Source organism: Geotrypetes seraphini, chromosome 17 (genome assembly GCF_902459505.1).
Source record: "Geotrypetes seraphini chromosome 17, aGeoSer1.1, whole genome shotgun sequence".
In the NCBI taxonomy this organism is placed as follows: domain Eukaryota; kingdom Metazoa; phylum Chordata; class Amphibia; order Gymnophiona; family Dermophiidae; genus Geotrypetes; species Geotrypetes seraphini.
This window is the reverse complement of record NC_047100.1, coordinates 37325445-37344144: the sequence shown is the minus strand read 5'-3', so window position 1 is coordinate 37344144 and position 18700 is coordinate 37325445. Positions and strand designations below refer to the sequence as shown.

Genomic DNA, 18700 nt, shown 5'->3' with positions numbered 1-18700 from the left:
AAATCCAAGGCTTTTTTGGATGCCTTGGACTTTGACCAGCCCCCAAAGGAATATCTTAAATTACCTCTCCATGATATTCTGAGAGAGACGTTTTATAAAAATCTGGAAACTCCTCTGACTATTCCTGGAGCTCCCAGAAAATTAGACTCATTGTATAAAGTCATTCCTATCCCTGGGTTTGACAAGCCCCAACTACCTCATGAGTCCCTTTTGGTTGAGTCCACCTTAAAAAAGTCCAAAGGGGCTAGTGTTTATGCCTCAGTCCCTCCTGGCAGAGAAGGCAAATCTATGGACAAGTTTGGTAAAAGGCTATACCAAAACGCTATGTTAGCTAATCGATCAGGAAATTATGCTTTCCATTTCTCTTTTTACCTTAAGCAGTTAATCCAAAATCTCACTGCTTTTGAGAAATATCTTCCTGATCGGAAAAAGCCTACTTTTCACCAGACTTGTTCATCTCTGTTGCAGCTCCGAAAATTCATGGTAAGATCCATATATGATACTTTCGAGCTGACCTCCAGGGCCACAGCCATGTCAGTGGCCATGCGACGGCTAGCCTGGCTTCGTGTTTCAGAACTGGACGTTAACCACCAAGATAGGCTAGCCAATACACCTTGCTTAGGGGATGAGCTGTTTGGAGATTCCATGGACTCCACAACTCAAAAATTGTCCGCTCATGAGACCAGATGGGACACACTTCTGAAGCCTAAAAAGCCTCCTCCATCCAGGCCTTTTCGTCCACAGTCATCCTACCAGCGTAGATTTGTGGCTCGCCCTCTGCCTCAAACTGCACAACAGCCGAGACATCAGAGGCAACAACGTCCAGCTGCTAGACAACCTCAGCAGCAGCAGCAGGTAAAACCTACACCTGCTCAAAAGTCCACTCAGCCCTTTTGACTTGGTTCTCCAAAACATAGCCAGTCTTGCTCCTTCTACCCAAATTCCACAGCCTATAGGAGGACGCCTTTCTTATTTCATAAGCCGTTGGGAACTTATCACGTCAGATCAGTGGGTCCTGAATATCATTCAACACGGCTACTCTCTCAACTTCCAATCTCTACCTCCTCCAAGTCAACCAAAAGAGTCTGCTTTGCACACACCTCAGTCTCTTCTTCTTCTCCAGGAGGTTCAATCCCTTCTCATTCTAAATGCCATAGAGGAGGTCCCTCTAGATCAAAAAGGACAGGGATTCTACTCCCGTTACTTTTTGGTCCCCAAAAAAACAGGAGATCTCAGACCCATTCTAGATCTCCGCGATCTCAACAAATATCTGGTCAAAGAAAAGTTCAAAATGCTCTCTCTAGCCACTCTTTATCCTCTACTGAATCAAGGCGACTGGCTATGTTCCCTCGATCTCAAAGAAGCATACACTCACATACCAGTCAATCTGGCTTCCAGACAATACCTCCGCTTCATGGTCAATCGTTGTCATTACCAATACAAGGTGCTACCCTTCGGCCTTGCCTCCTCTCCAAGAGTGTTTACCAAATGTCTGATTGTGGTAGCTGCTTTTCTACGCTCCCACCACCTTCAGGTGTTTCCTTACCTAGACGATTGGTTGATAAAGACCAATTCTTCTCAGACAGTGCTCCAAGCCACCAACCAGACCATCAGGTTTCTTCAAATTCTAGGGTTCGAGATCAATTTACCCAAATCTCATCTCATCCCCACTCAGAGGCTTCAATTCATAGGAGCTATCTTGGACACAACCCTCATGAGAGCGTTCCTACCGTCCAACCGTCTTCAAACTCTTCTTTCTCTCTGTCAGCAGGTGCTTCAACAGATTTCCATCTCAGCAAAGCGAATGATGATTCTCTTGGGTCACATGGCTTCCACAGTTCATGTCACACCCCTCGCACGTCTTCACCTGCGCACTCCTCAATGGACCCTTGCTACTCAGTGGTCCCAAGCGACGGATCCTTGCTCACGACACATATCTGTGACATCATCTCTTCGTCAGTCTCTTCAATGGTGGTTGGTATCCTCAAATCTATCCAGAGGTCTTCTGTTCCATCAGCCCCCTCATCAACTGGTCATCACCACCGACGCCTCTCTTTATGCATGGGGAGCTCACTTGAACGAGTTCCAGACTCAAGGTCTTTGGACAGCCCAGGAAAAGAAGCATCAAATCAATTTCCTGGAACTCAGAGCGATGTTTTATGCCCTCAAGGCCTTCCAACATCTTCTCTTTCCTCAGGTCCTCCTGTTGTGCACAGACAATCAAGTTGCGATGTACTACATCAACAAACAGGGTGGGACAGGCTCTCGCCTTTTATGCCAAGAAGCCCAAAAGATCTGGAATTGGGCCATAGATCACCATCTCTTCCTGAAAGCTATCTACATTCAGGGAGCACAGAATTCTTTAGCGGACAAACTCAGCAGAATTCTCCAGCCTCACGAGTGGACACTCGATCCTGTAACTCTGCAGTCTATCTTCACTCAATGGGGCACTCCTCAGATAGACCTCTTTGCAGCTCCTCACAATCACCAGCTGCCCCTATTCTGCTCCAGACTTTACTCTCCTCACCGTCTGGCAGCGGATGCTTTTCTCCTCGACTGGTCGAATCTGTTCCTGTACGCCTTCCCTCCTCTGCCTCTAATGTTGAGAACCTTATTCAAGCTCAAGAGGGAACGAGCCACCATGATTCTGATTGCTCCGAGGTGGCCCAGGCAACATTGGTTCTCCCTTCTACTTCAACTCAGTTCCAGGGAACCTTTTCTTCTTCCTCTGTTTCCTTCTCTGCTTACACAACAGCAGGAAACCCTTCTACATCCCAACCTCCAGTCTCTGCACCTGACAGCTTGGTATCTCTCGGGCTGACATCTCATGATACTCTTTTATCTCAGCCTGTTCGTTCCATTCTGGATGCCTCCAGGAAACCAACCACTCTGCAATGTTACCATCAGAAGTGGACGAGATTTTCCTCCTGGTGTTTTCTTCATCATCTTGATCCCACTTCCCTGGCAGTGGAGACGTTGTTGGACTATTTGCTCTCTTTGTCTGACTCTGGCCTTAAGTCTTCTTCCATCAGAGTCCACCTCAGTGCCATTTCAGCTTTTCATGAGCCAGTCCATGGAAAACTTCTCTCAGCTCATCCCCTGGTGTCCAGGTTCATGCGTGGGCTTTTCAATGTGAAACCACCTCTTAAAGCCCCTCCTGTTATCTGGGATCTCAATGTGGTTCTTTCTGCCTTAATGAAGCCTCCATTTGAACCTTTGGCTACCTCTCCTTTCAAGTTTCTCACTTGGAAAGTGCTTTTCCTTATTGCCCTTACCTCTGCCAGGAGGGTCAGTGAGCTTCATGCACTGGTCGCAGATCCACCCTTTACGGTTTTTCACCATGACAAGGTGGTTCTGCGTACACATCCAAAGTTTCTCCCTAAGGTTGTCTCTGAATTCCATCTCAACCAATCCATTGTTCTACCTGTTTTCTTTCCAAAACCTCATTCTCATTCTGGAGAACAAGCTCTACATACTTTGGATTGTAAAAGGGCTCTGGCTTACTATCTAGAGCGTACGAAACCCCACAGATCAGTTCCTCAACTTTTTCTGTCCTTTGATCCAAATAAATTGGGACGTCCCGTTTCTAAACGTACGTTGTCTAATTGGCTGGCAGCGTGCATTTCATTCTGTTATGCTCAGACCGGACTGACACTGGAAGGTTCTGTCACGGCCCATAGAGTCAGAGCAATGGCAGCATCTGTAGCTTTCCTCCGTTCCACTCCTATTGAGGAAATCTGCAAGGCTGCTACTTGGTCCTCAGTTCACACTTTTACATCTCATTATTGTCTGGATGCTTTCTCCAGACGGGATGGACACTTCGGCCAATCTGTTTTGCAAAATTTGTTTTCTTAATGGCCAACCTTCCCTCCATCCCTCTTTTTGTTAGCTTGGAGGTCACCCATCAGTCAAGAATATGCTGCCTGCTTGTCCTGGGATAAAGCACAGTTACTTACCGTAACAGGTGTTATCCAGGGACAGCAGGCAGATATTCTTGCGTCCCACCCACCTCCCCGGGTTGGCTTCTTAGCTGGCTTATACTAACTGAGGGACCGCGCGCCTCTGTCGGGCGGGAAGGCACTCGCGCGTGCGCGGTGCGGCCGAGCTAGAACTTTCTAAAGTTCTTAGAGTGCAATCACTCTAAAATTGTCCGTACCGGGGCTCCGTCGGTGCCGTCACCCATCAGTCAAGAATATCTGCCTGCTGTCCCTGGATAACACCTGTTACGGTAAGTAACTGTGCTTTCTGAGAAGATGTAAATGTTTGCAGCTCGAATTTAGGAGAAATTTCTACCAGTTTACCCCTAGTAATTTTAAAAAGATACATATATAATTTATAAAGTAGGCACCCACATGGCCCTCAAAGATAGGAGACTTTTTGGTAATATTACCTCTGGTTCATGTTTTGCAGGTGATAAATGCGTTGAAGTACCCTCAGATGCTGACAGGAGCTGTGACAGCTGCTGTGGCCATTGCTTTCTTACTACTCGCTGCTATTATCATGTCCTGCTATTATTTCAAACTAAGAAACAGAAATTTCCAGTTCAGATACTTTCAGGTATGGTTTGTGAGAGATCTCCATCCGATACTTATGTTCTTAGTAGTTCGGCTTTATCGGAATCTGCTTCCACGTAACTTCCATCCGGTCTTCTAAGGCGTACTATCCCGCCTGTGTTCCTTTTTCTGTCACTAATATACCTGAAGAAGGAAGTTCTTTTTCACACAGCGAGTGGTGAGTTGGAATGCTCTCCCAGAGGAGCTTGTGGAGTGTTCAGGGTTTCAAGCGCAAGTTGGATGCACACCTTCTTGCAAATCATAGCCGGGGATAGGGAAACCCGGGTCTCCAACAAGGAGCACCTAACTGGGCCTCCGCGTGTGCGGATCGCCGGACAAGATGGACCTAGGTCTGATCCGGTGAAGGCGTTTCTTATGTTCTTATGATACTCTAGAGAGGTATGGCGGGGCAGCGGCTCTGCTGTACTCTTGCTCCATCTGGCTCTGTTAGGTTTTGGGGCAGGCATTTTAAAAGCCAGAGCCAGATGGGAGCAGAGTAGAGCAGGACCGCTACCGCACCAGGACCCCGAGTGGGGGAGTGACCTGTTAGAATGGAACAAGTGTGGTTGCCTGTTGGAAGAGGAAGAGTTGCTTCACTTGGGGTTTGTCATCTATGCTGCTAAAGCACATAACTAAAATAGATCTTCTCACTCATTGCACTTCATCTGGAAATTTCTTGCTTTTGACCTTCTCCTCCCCCTCCTCTTTTCTCTGCTTCATTCCTGTTTTCGTTGTTCATGGGTTGAGGGAAGGGGCAGGAATGTGCTCCTCTTTTGGGCAAGATATATCTCAGTCCACCATGGGTGATCTGCATGACATCAACCACCACACCAGTCTTTCCTCATAGTTCAGATTTATGGCATCTCCTGAAAAATCTCATGGTTTGGACATTGGCCATCTGTCTCACTTTTTGGGATGGGCCACCCTTGGCATTTCTTGTAATGGTAAATCAGGCTCGTATATATTTTCTTTGATGCTGGAAGAGGACATGAACTTGGGCAGATTAGATGGTCCTTACCAACATTATGGTCCATGTTTTCCTCCTAGTATCCTACATTTCAAATTTGTGGCATCCTTCTGAAAAGGAGTTCAGGCCTGGTTATTTTCAGAGGTCTTTTAAGAGTAAGTGGGAGCCAGCAGGATTTACACTGACTCTTCTGTTACTGTGCTATTTTTTTACTCATTGTTATTGCTATAATTTGCTTTGGGTTTTGAATAAAGTATCTCTCTCTCTTTATCTGATCATTGCTCTAAATAAATTACTAACTAATAAATTGCTCTAAATAAATTAATAACTAACAAAGAACACTGAAAAAACTAGCTTACTCCCACAATCCCCCAACGGACCCCACCAACTTCCAAAACCTTCAAGGTTACTACCTAAACATAAGATCAATGAGGAATAAATCCATCCTGATTAAAGACTGGCTGACCGAAACCAATCCCGACTTTGTCTTGCTTACTGAAACCTGGTTACTATCAGACACAGACATCATCATCAAAGACTGTCTCCCTCCAGGCTTCAAGATTCTGTCCCTAGCCAGAGCCAGGGGAAGGGGAGGAGGCCTAGCAATAATCTTCAAAGACCATCTAAACTGCACCACACTCAACACCAAATCCTCCCCCAACCTAGAAATACTAGCCGCCTCACTAACTTCAAAGACCTTTGCTTCCTCCCTAACAATCACTCTCTTTTATATCCCCCCCAAAAAATGGACGGTCGCCAGGGAGGACTTCGCCGAATTTTTATTAACCAACTCTTTAGCAAGCCCATACAACCTTCTATGCGGTGACATCAACATTCACCTAGAGCAAACAGATCAGCCAGATATATCCGACCTCTGGTCACTAATCTCACAGCTAGGTTACTTCAAACCCCCACCCATCATAACCCACCAAAGAGGTCACCAGTTAGACCTGGTGACCTTCTCCGCCAAAGAACCAATCACCCCCAAATTTGTGTGGAAACAAGACAACTGGACAGACTCCCTATGGTCTGACCACAAACTTTGTAGCTTCTCCATTCACTACCAACAAAAAACCACCATAAACAGAAAAGCAAGAAACACCAAAACCCACACCACTAGAGGCAAGATCGACCCGAATGAATTCTGGTCCCGCTACGAAACTATCACAAAACAAAATGACGAAACGAACCAAATCATGACCACCTGGATCAAAGACAGCACAAACATACTAAACGAAATAGCCCCCTTAAAAACCAGCAGAATTAGATCCTCAAACCAGGAGGGCTGGTTTGACCTAGAGCTACTACAGGCAAAAAAGGACCTCAGAAAATCGGAGAGACAATGGACCAAATCTGGAACCCAAGAGCACAGAATAGAATGGAGACTTAAACTAAAAAACTACAAAACCCTAACCAAGGATAAACGAAAAAACTTCTATGCCCAAAAAATTGGAAATGTCACAATCAACAGTAGTAACCTCTTCAAACTGGTCAACGATCTTTACAATCTCGAGACAGTTACCGACAACCGGGACGAGGAACCCACACTAACCGCCAACTCCCTAGCCGACTTCTTCAACTCCAAAATACTGAAACTAAGATCTTCGATAACTGCCCCTGCTAATCCCCACGGGGACTTTCCAACCCTCCAAGACAACAACAGTCCCAAACCAGACCCGGGGTTCAGAGCAGACCTAAACTGGGATCAATTCACTACTATCGATTGGCAATCCTTCAACAAATTCTATAACAAATATACCAACTCCTTCTGTAGACTAGACACCTGCCCCCCTAACGTCATGAAAACGGCTCCAACCCACTTCAAAGCAAATATGCTGGCATGGGTCAACCTCCTACTGTCTACCGGAAGCTTCCCAGCAGAACAAGGCCACATCTCGATCACCCCAATCATAAAAAACACAAAAGAACCACCCAATATCCCGTCCAACTACAGACCGATCGCAAGCATCCCACTATTCACCAAAATAGCAGAAGGGCTGGTTAATGCCGAACTTACCACATACCTTGATAAATTCAATATCCTAAATGACAATCAATCAGGCTTTCGCTCCAACCACAGCACCGAAACCATTATAGCCTCTCTCCTAGACCACCTTCACAAACTCCTCAGCCAAGGCTCCAGCGCCTTGATTGTACAACTCGACCTGAGCAGCGCATTCGATCTGGTCGACCACAACATTCTCCTTGACTGCCTCTCCTACATAGGCATCTCGGGCCAGGTCCTTAACTGGTTCCACGGGTTCTTACGGAACAGATCATACAGGGTATTCAAAAACGACGCCTTCTCATATAGCTGGGAGAACTCCTGTGGCGTGCCACAGGGCTCCCCCCTATCTCCCACCCTGTTCAACGTCTACCTCGCCTCCCTAGGAAACCTTCTGCAAAACCTCAAGCTCAAATTTTTTATCTACGCAGATGACATCACTATAATCATCCCGCTAACCAGTTTTACATCAGAGCTCCTTACCTTCCTTTCAAGCATACTCAATCAGATAGAACACTGGATGTTATCATACAGACTAAAACTAAACCCGGATAAAACAAAATTCTTCCTAGCAACCCCCAAAGATAAAATCAAAGACACCACAATTCAAATAAAAGGATCCGTTTTCCCCCTTGAACACAACCTAAAAATACTCGGCGTCACACTAGACAAACATCTATCCCTCGACAAACACACGGACAATACCGTCAGAAAAAGTATCTCGGTGCTTTGGAAACTCCGCACCATAAAAAAATACTTTGACGAAACTTCATTCCGCCTGCTAGTACAATCCTCCATCCTCAGCATATTGGACTACTGCAATATCATTTACTTAAGCTCCACAAAAAAAAACCATCAGGAGACTCAAAATGATCCAGAACACTGCTGTCCGCCTCATATTCGGCCTGAAAAAATGGGAACACATCACCCCTTTCTACCACAAACTCCATTGGCTGCCATTAGAATCCAGAGTCCTATTCAAATTCGCCTGCTTCTGCTATAAAACAGTATTTGGTTTATCCCCAAGCTACATCATCCCTCACTTCGCCCTAAATCACAGCATCAAGGACTCCCGCAGAATCCAACTATTCGCCTACCCCTCCCTTAAACTCTGCCACTCTAAAAGATTCCTCGACAAAACCCTCGCCTTCCAAGCCACTAAGCTAAACCCATGGTTATCCCAAATGGCCCTCAAGGCCCCCAACTACCTCGGCTTTAGAAAACTACTCAAAACCCGCCTCTTCCAAGACCAGGATCCCAACGCCCCTTCTATCTAACACCCACTCTCCCCTCTACATCCTTCCCTCACCCCCCCCCCCCTGGCAACTTTGATCAATTTGTTATTGAACCGCTCATAACCCCGCTCAACTGCTGTAAACCACTTGTAACCTTGTTTAATTGATGTGAACCGCCTAGAACTCTTCCGGGTATGGCGGGATACAAAAATAAAGTTATTATTATTATTATTATTAAAAAACTAAAATTGTGTTTGTAAAGTGCTCAGACCTTATAACCAATTCTTTAGCGGTAACACCAAACTGTGGTTATTTTTGGGACCATCATCGCCTTTACAGTCCCAGTGCCACCTGCTCAATAATGCAAAAATAATAATAAAGTATGTCATTAACTTTGACCATATCATTTATTCGGACTCTTTTGATGTCTCCACAGGCTCAGATGGATGAGGGAGAGGTATTTACCAGAGAAGATGTGAATCCACCCCTAGTGTCTATACCAAATCCAGTTTATGGGCCCAACAGCTCATTCTCAGAAACATTTGATGTAAGTTTAATAATGCACCAGACACAGTCTTTATAGTACAGTAGCAAAGAATAAAGGAATCTGCTAGGCCTCTGTGCCATAGCACATATTGAGAGCAATAGACGAATGTTGTGGGTTGCACGCTCCATGGTGCAAAGTACAAAAGAAGAGAGGCACTGGAGATGTCACATCCAACAATTGGATCCACATCTTTTTATTAAAAATAAACAGCTAAAATATATAAAAACAAAGTCCCCAACAAGGAACCCAGTTTTGGCGACCACATCGCCTTCTTCAGGGGACACAATCAATGTCCATTTGTTCTGACTCAGCTCCAGGCACTTCAATCTCTGCCACTTCCATGCATTTCTCTGGGCCTTCCAGCTCTGGAACTTTCAAAGATTCAGTGCACTACCAATCCATGGGTTCCTGGCACGTACCTTGCCTTTGCCTGACCAGGATTGGCAGTGCACTGAATCTTTGAAAGTTCCAGAGCTGGAAGGCCCAGAGAAATGCATGGAAGTGGCAGAGATTAAGGCAAAGTGGTGTTGGTGAAAGTACAGTCTGATTAGTCTCAGTTGTTTCAGGGTGTAGAGGGATTTCTTCTGGAGGTTCAAATTCTGGTCACTGTATCTAAAAAAAAAAAATATATATATAGTGGAATTAGAAAAGGTCCAAAGAAGAGTGACCAAAATTATAAAGGGATGGAACTCCTCTCATATGAGGACAGGTTAAAGAGGTTGGGGTTCTTCAGCATGGAAAGGAGATATGATTTGAGTTCTACAAAATCCTGAGTGGTATAGGACAGTTAAATCCTTATTTTACTACTACTATTAAATATTTCTATAGCGCTACCAGACGCACGCAGCACTACACAGAGTCACAAAGAGTAAGAAAACAGTCCCTGCTTGAAAGAGCTTACAATCTAAACAGGATGTCATGGATACAGTTAAGGGGAACGGTTAATCATCGGGCTGGATTGGAGGGCAGAGGAGTAGGGTTAAGGATTGAAAGCTATATAAAAAAGGTGGGTTTTCAGTCTGGTTTTAAACAAAGGAAGGGGCTTTATGGACAAACAGGTAATTTATTTCAGGCCTAGGGGGCAGCTAGAGGAAAGGAACTAAGTCTGGAATTGGCAGTGGAGGAGAAGGGTAACGTTAAGAGTGACTAATCTGAGGAACGGAGTTCTCTGGTAGGTGTGTAAGGAGAGAGAAGCGAGGAGAGATATTGAGGGGCAGCAGAATGAACATACTTGTAGGTCAGCAATAAGATCTTGAATTGTATACGATGGTAGATAAGGAGAGGAGTGACATGAGCGTGGCGAGGTTAGTAGATGAGTCGCGCAGCAGAGTTTTGCACAGATTGCAAAGGAAAGAGGAGACACAGGGATACCAGTTAGGAGTAGATTGCAGTAATCTAAGCGTGAGGTTACGAAAGCTTGGACAAGGGTCCGGGTAGTGTGCTCAGAGAGGAAGGGATGAATTTTGGTGATATTGAAGAGATAGAAGCGACAGGTCTTAGCAGCAAGTTGGATACACGTAAAAAATGAGAGGTCAGGATCAAAGGACCACTCCAAGGTTGTGAGCAGAGACTGGAACAATGACAGTATTATTTACAAAGATGGAGAAAGGAGGAGGAGGAGCAGAGGGTTAAGAGGAAAGAGGAGCAGCTCAGTCTTGGACATATTTAGTTTTCAGATGATTGCAGGACATCCAGGCAGCAATGTCAGCCAAACAAGTAGAGACTTTTTCTTGGACTTTAGGTGAAATTTCAGGTGTAGAGAGGTAGATCTGGAAGTCACCAGCATATAGGTGATACTGGAAGTCATGGGAGGAGATCAGGGTACCGAGAGAAGAGAAGAGGTCCTAAGACAGAACCCAGGGGTACACCAACCGCTAGCGGGGTAGCAGCAGAAGAGGACTCAACACATACATTAAAGGTGCTTTGGGAAAGGTAGAAGGTAAACCAGGACAGCATATCAAGGAGTAAGCTGTGATTTATAGTATCAAAGGCAGCAGACAGGTCAAGAAGGATAAGGATAGAGTAAAGGCCCTTAGATCTGGCCATGAACAAGTCACTACAGATCTTAGTGAGGGCAGTCTCTGTGGAGTGTTGGGGGCAAAAACCAGATTGTAGAGGATCGAGAAATCTGTCGAGTTGAAAGAAAGTCCCAGGCAGCGACGGAGAATAGCACACTCGAGTATCTTGGATAGGAACGGAAGAAGGGAGACAGGTTGATAGTTGGATGGGCAGGAAGGGATCAATGAGGGAGAATCAGCTTCACTACCAAATGTTTGAAGGCAGCAGGGACAGTTGAAGTGGAAAGAGATAGATTGAGAATATGGCAAATGGGAGGGATAATAGTATGTGAGATTAGTAATAGTATGGGGATTAATAATAGGAAGGAACCGTATATGCTGGGAGGAGAGAAGCTGATATGCACGGACGGGGAGAGGGACCTCGGGGTGATAGTGTCCGAAGATCTAAAGGCGAAAAAACAGTGTGACAAGGCAGTGGCTGCTGCCAGAAGGATTCTGGGCTGTATAAAGAGAGGCGTAGTCAGTAGAAGAAAGAAGGTGTTGATGCCCCTGTACAGGTCATTGGTGAGGCCCCACTTGGAGTATTGTGTTCAGTTTTGGAGACCGTATCTGGCGAAAGACGTAAGAAGACTTGAGGCGGTCCAGAGGAGGGCGACGAAAATGATAGGAGGCTTGCACCAGAAGACATATGAGGAGAGACTGGAAGCCCTGAATATGTATACCCTAGAGGAAAGGAGAGACAGGGGAGATATGATTCAGACGTTCAAATACTTAAAGGGTATTAACGTAGAACAAAATCTTTTCCAGAGAAAGGAAAATGGTAAAACCAGAGGACATAATTTGAGGTTGAGGGGTGGTAGATTCAGGGGCAATGTTAGGAAATTCTACTTTACGGAGAGGGTGGTGGATGCCTGGAATGCGCTCCCGGGAGAGGTGGTGGAGAGTAAAACTGTGACTGAGTTCAAAGAAGCGTGGGATGAACACAGAAGATTTAGAATCAGAAAATAATATTAAAGATTGAACTAGGCCAGTTACTGGGCAGACTTGTACGGTCTGTGTCTGTGTATGGCCGTTTGGAGGAGGATGGGCAGGGGAGGGCTTCAATGGCTGGGAGGGTGTAGATGGGCTGGAGTAAGTCTTAACAGAGATTTCGGCAGTTGGAACCCAAGCACAGTACCGGGTAAAGCTTTGGATTCTCGCCCAGAAATAGCTAAGAAGAAAAAAAAAAAAAAAAAAAAAAAATTTTTTAAATTGAATCAGGTTGGGCAGACTGGATGGACCATTCGGGTCTTTATCTGCCGTCATCTACTATGTTACTATGTTACTATGTGAGATGGGGTCGAGTAGAGGGGTGGGAATAGGTTCAGAAGGGCATGTAGTAGGCTTGGCTGAAGACAGAAGTTGAGCAGTTTCTTCCTCTGTGATTACAGTGAAGGCAGAAAAGTCATCAGTAGTTGACAGAGGAACAAGCGGGTGGGACCAGACAGGAGAAGCTTCCTGAGCTGTTTGGGCGAAGGATAGAGGGAGGTGCGAGGTTGAAGTGCAGGAGACTGGATGTGGGTAGGGGAGAAGGGTGATCTTGAGGACCTTGTCATGGAAGTAATCAGCCATAATCTTGGGAGAGAGAGAGAAGGAGGGGTCAGAAGTGGGGGCACTTTGAGGAGGGAGTTAAGCGTGACAAAGAGACAATGAGGGTTAGAAGAAAGGGAGTTAGTTGGATGTAGTAGTCTTGCTTGACCCGTGTACGTGCAGAATTAAAGGAGGCCATCATAAATTAAAAGTGAATAAAGTCAGCACTTGTGCGAAATTTGAGCCAAAGGCACTCAGCACAGCGGGTGCAGGAATGTAAATAACGGACACTGGGAGTGAGCCAAGATTGAAGTTTGGTATGCCTGATAGAGCGAGAAACAGGGGGAGCAAGGGTGTCCAGAGCAGAGGAGAGAATAACCTCGTGGACAGACTTAGATAACATAGTGGAGGCAAGGAGAGGTGAAACAGTGGATGAGAGTGTGGAAGGATTGAGGGCTTGAAGATTTTGAAATGGGGAGCAGTAAGGTAGAGAAGTTAGAGAGAGAGCAGAAGGAGAAAAAGACAAGGTTGTGGAGCAAAGCTGGAGGTCAAGGCAATAATTTATATCAATTGCTAGTTCATGGCACATTAAAATTATTTATTTGCACATACATCTTTGATCTCTGCTACTGTTTGGGTGCCATACACAGAAACGCAGGGGAGATCAGATGTTTGTGCAAACAGTATGTTTTTTGCTAATGAATTTAACATCTGTTGTCAGAGCTTACTCATTGCTGAGAAACCTATCGGGTGTATCTGTTTTACAGGAGATCTTTGACTATGACAATTTTTCAGACACTCAGAGGATTCTTGAGGATGACTGAGATGCTCTGTGACAACCAAAGCAAGAGGTACCTAGACCTGATTCGACACAGATAAGATAGCAACCAAGAATGATGGAGGAAGGCAAACCCAAGCATGGATCTCACTTGTTCAACATCTGGCCACTCATACCTATTCTATATTGGACTTGATAAGAGTTCTGGGTTTCTTTCACCCTAACCAATTATATGACACAGCTGGAGGGCACTGTGTAGACCTAAGGAAATCGTTGTACAGTTGCTGCCTCTGAACTTGGAGTATGTGTCTCGGCAGCTGCTTGCTTTGTCAAACCTACTAAACTTTCAAGGCAGGCTGATATGTTAATAAGCTAATCCAAGTCAACTATCAACTTCAGTTGAAACCTTTGGCTGGACTGCATCTCGAAGACAAACTTAGTTCCATAATACTACAGTAGGCCAAAGGCCTAATCAATTTTAATTTAGCTGTCATTCAGTTTACACAAATTGTTGTTAAATTTTATGGATTAAAAGGCAAAAGGTGTTTCTTTCCTAAGGCTACTTGAGCTGTATCATTCATTCTAGTTTGCGCAGCGAGGGTTAGGCGGTGGCAAGTCAAATACGTGACATAGACCTGTGCGCATGTATCCTGCGCTTCATTGTCTTACGCTCAAATGTCTGTGCGCAATTGACTATGAACTGTGGAAATGCTACCATTGTTACTAAATGTGAAATTTTATTTGACTGAATGTAATTTTACTACAGGTCCCATTTTATACAATATGACCTAGTTACTAATAATAACTGGAGATAACAGTTAAGCAGTGCTAAAGAAATATGTGCTCTACCTCATAAAAAGGGCGAAATAGTTAATTCTTTAGCACTCTCCAGACCAGTAGAGGTTAACTTTACGAATGGGTATATATCTAATCATGACCAGCAGGTGGAGACTGAAAACAAAACTTTGGGACAGTATATCCTAGCCCCTCCTCTCTATTTCCCTCAGTCTTCTTTCAGTCTCCAGCAGGTGTTGAGTGATCTGTACCCATCTCCCTTGGTAGGGCTGTTGGAATTTGTTTAGGGGGTTTATTGTCCCTGTTTTTAGCCGGACGGAGCTTGGGCGGACTCTGTTTGGGGGTTCGTCCGACCTCGGGGGTGTTAAACCCGGCGGGTCACGAGCGGGGTCCCTCCCCCCACTTCCTCCACCTCCCCACATTTTTTTAGAGGAGCCTCAGCAGTAAGCCTTGCCCCCTAAGTCAAGCAAGGCATATTGCTTCGAGAGCCTGTGGAGTCTGTTCTGTAAAAAAAAAAAAAAAAAATCCTGAGGTAGTGCTGGTCTAAAGGGTTGTTTCCCTTTAAGAAAACTGTATTTTACTGTATTTTTTCATGTAACCAGCACTTTTTTATAGCTAGGTCGCGTATGGAGCAATTGTGCCCTTCTCCGGGGGAGTAGGACACAATTTTAGTCCAGCCGCGAGGCACTCGCGGCCGGCCTGAACTCGGCGGTTTGGGTCGGTGAGGTGGTGGAGCTCCGTCGGCAGCGGCTGCAGGCGCCCAGAGCTCCCCGCCGATGGTGCCTCGCGAGTCGGCTTGGAGCAGTGGGGAAGCCCGGTCTTCCACAACCGCCCACGGAGGGATTCCCCGAAGGATTCCCTCTCAGCTGATTTTTTGACAGCTGATGCCGGCTTGCCTGCTTTAGCGGCTGAGACTATTCAGGTTTCTCAGCCGCTTCAGGCTATGGAGGGAGCTTTTTTGGCGGGAAAACCGCCATCTTCTCTGTCTGGCCCCTCCATTTTGTCTTCCACCTCAGGTGACCTTCCCCCTGTTTTGACTATGCAGGGGCAAGGTTCTGCTGGGTCCCCTGCTGTGGCAGGGAGTCCCTTGGGACCCTCGGGGGGTTTTTCTCCTGAATTTTTCTTTTCTTTATGCAGAGCCTATTTTCAGACGGCTGGGGGTCCCGGTTGCGCCCAGGGGGTTTCGGGGGGTGGGTTTTCCTCCGCGCTCCCTGCGGCTTTGCCTCTTTCGTCTGGCGTGACGTCCCCTCCGCCGCCTCCCTTGTCCAAGCGTCCGCGGGTGTCGTGGGACGAGAATTTGTGGTCGGAGGAACGGGTCGGTCTGGAGGAGGACCTGGACCCTTCTGAGGAGTTCCAGGACTCTCTGGAGGGGACGGAAGCTGGCGGCGGGTTGTCGGATTTCCCGTTCTCCAGTGACGAGGCGTCCGTGGTGCGCCTTTTTCAGAAAGATGAGCTGCCTGACCTTATTCAGCAGGTTTCTTCGGTTTTGCGTTTTGAGGACGCGCCGCCGGAGACTCCGCGTGTGGGGGACCCCCTGTTACGGGGGATCCGTTCCGTTTCCCGCTCTTTTCCTATGCATCAGGATATTCGGGATATTATTCTGGAGCAGTGGAAAACGCCGGAGACGCCGTTTCGGCTGGCGCGCAGCATGGCTCGCCTGTATCCCATTCCGGAAGGGGATCGGGCTACGTTAGCTTCGCCAGTCGTGGATGCGGTGGTCTCGGCAATTTCCAAGCGGCATACCGTGCCTGTTGAGGGCGGTTCTGCCTTGCGGGACTCTGAGGAGCGCAAATTGGAGAGCATCCTTAAGCAAAATTTTCAGGTCTCTGCCTTTGGGGTCCAGGCGGCTATTTGTGGGGGACTGGTCGCTCGCGCCGTGTTTCGGTGGGCGGAGCGGGTCTTGGATCGAGAGTCTGACGACTGGTCTCTGGTGGATCAGGAGGTAGCGAAGATTGAGATGGCGGCCTCATTCCTCTCAGATGCTCTATATGACTTGGTGCGGATCTCGGCTAAGTCTATGGCTTTTGGCGTGGCCGCAAGGCGTGTGTTGTGGCTGCGCGCTTGGGCGGCGGATGCTGCGTCCAAAGCTAAGCTTACTAAATTTCCCTTTCGGGGGTCGTTTTTGTTTGGAGAGGACTTGGATAAGTTGATTCAGACTTTGTCGGACTCGAAAGTTCCCCGTCTGCCGGAGGACCGTGCCCGTCCGGCGTCTCGGGGGGGTGCGGCCCGGGGGCGTTTGCGGGATTTTCGCAAGTATCGCCCTGGGCGTGGGGCTGCTTCTTTCCAGTCTCCGGGATTTTCCCGGGGTCGGTTCTTCCAGCGCATGCAGCCCTTTCGGGGGGCCCGTCGGGGGGCAGGGAATCCCTCCGCCGGTTCCCCCGCTTCCCGTCCTGCACAATGACGCCTTGCCGGCGCCCCCTTTGGTTCCGGTGGGGGCCCGGCTGCGCGAATTTTTCCCCAAATGGGCCGAGATCACGTCCGATCAGTGGGTCCTGGAGGTGGTGCGGGACGGTTATGCCCTGGAGTTCGCCCGCTCTCTGCCGGATTTTTTCCTCGCTTCTCCATGTCAGACTCCGGGGAAGACGCAGGCTTTTCGCCAGACCCTTCAGCGCTTGCTAGATCTCAGGGCAGTTGTTCCGGTGCCCCCTCCGGAGTGGGGCACGGGCAGGTACTCCATTTACTTTGTGGTGCCCAAGAAGGAGGGGACCTTTCGGCCCATCCTCGATTTGAAAGGGGTCAACAGGGCTCTCAAGATTCCCTCTTTCCGTATGGAAACTCTGCGGTCGGTCATTCTGGCGGTTCAGCCGGGGGAGTTTCTCACTTCTCTCGATCTGACGGAGGCCTACTTGCATGTTCCCATTCGGGCCTCTCATCAGCGTTTCCTGCGCTTTGCGATCTTGGGTCGGCACTTTCAGTTCTGTGCGCTTCCCTTTGGGCTGGCCACGGCTCCTCGGACGTTCACCAAGGTGATGGTGGTCGTCGCGGCAGCCTTGCGGTCGGAGGGCATCCTGGTACACCCCTACCTGGACGACTGGTTAATTCGGGCAAAGTCGTTGCAGGAAAGCTCCCGGTTTACTGCTCGGGTGGTGGAGTTTCTCCGGTCGCTGGGCTGGGTGGTCAACCTTTCCAAGAGTCGGTTGGTCCCGGCTCAGCGTCTGGAGTACCTAGGGGTGCTGTTCGACACCTCTTTGGGGAGGGTCTTCCTCCCAGAGGGCCGGGTGAGCAAATTGCAATCTCAGATTCGCCTGCTTTTGGCGTCCCGGTGTCCTCGGGCGCGAGATTTCCTCCAGGTCTTGGGGTCGATGGCGGCGTCCCTGGACGTGGTGAGGTGGGCGCGGGCCCACATGCGTCCTCTCCAGTATGCTCTGCTCCGGAGGTGGTCTCCCCAGAGGCACGGGATGGATGTTCCGGTCCCCCTGCGAGGCTTGGCGCGCTGCAGTCTGCGTTGGTGGCTCCAGACCCCTCACCTAGTTCAGGGGGTGGGTCTGGATCTCCCGCAGTGGACGGTGCTCCTGACGGATGCGAGTCTCCTGGGTTGGGGGGCTCAGTGTTTGGGTCACTCAGCTCAGGGCACCTGGTCCGCGGAGGAGGCCGCCTGGTCGATCAACGTGTTGGAGACCAGAGCGGTCCGTCTGGCGCTTTTGGTTTTCCACTCCCTGTTGCTGGGCAAGTCGGTCAGAGTGCTGTCGGACAATGCCACGGCGGTGGCTTAGGTCAATCGTCAGGGGGGCACCAAGAGCACTCAGGTGGCGCAGGAGGCGGCTCTGCTCATGGTTTGGGCGGAATCCCATCTGCTGGACCTCTCGGCCTCTCATATAGCCGGAGTAGAAAATGTTCAGGCAGACTTCCTCAGTCGTCACTTTCTAGATCCAGGAGAGTGGTGTCTCGGCGCCGAGGCGTTTCAGTTGATAGTGCAGGCTTGGGGGCAGCCCCTGATGGACCTGATGGCCACGGGTGGCAACGCCAAAGTGCCCCGCTTCTTCAGTCGTCGCAGGGACGGTCTGGCCGAGGGTCTGGATGCTCTGGTCCAGCAGTGGCCAACGGAGGGGCTGTTGTATGTGTTCCCTCCTTGGCCGCTGGTGGGCAGAGTGCTTCTTCGCATTGTTCACCATCCGGGTTTGGTGGTGCTGGTGGCGCCGGATTGGCCTCGCCGTCCGTGGTATGCGGATCTGGTGAGGCACCTGGTAGCGGATCCTCTTCCTCTGCCTCTCTCGGACGACCTTCTGATGCAGG

At 48.2% G+C, this 18700-nt stretch overlaps 1 protein-coding gene across 2 annotated transcripts in view; it reads left to right on the top strand.

The window, feature by feature from the left end:
- The window catches only part of STAB1 (stabilin 1), a 238892-nt gene extending 224658 nt beyond the window's left edge, over nucleotides 1-14234 (top strand). For both annotated transcript variants that reach the window (XM_033926301.1, XM_033926300.1), the window contains exons 67-69: nucleotides 4411-4557; nucleotides 9197-9307; nucleotides 13662-14234. In XM_033926301.1, the coding sequence (XP_033782192.1) occupies nucleotides 4411-4557; nucleotides 9197-9307; nucleotides 13662-13718 (315 nt within the window). In that variant the 3' untranslated portion in view covers nucleotides 13719-14234. The remainder of the gene's footprint in view (nucleotides 1-4410; nucleotides 4558-9196; nucleotides 9308-13661) is intronic.
- Nucleotides 14235-18700: the final 4466 nt, after the last annotated feature.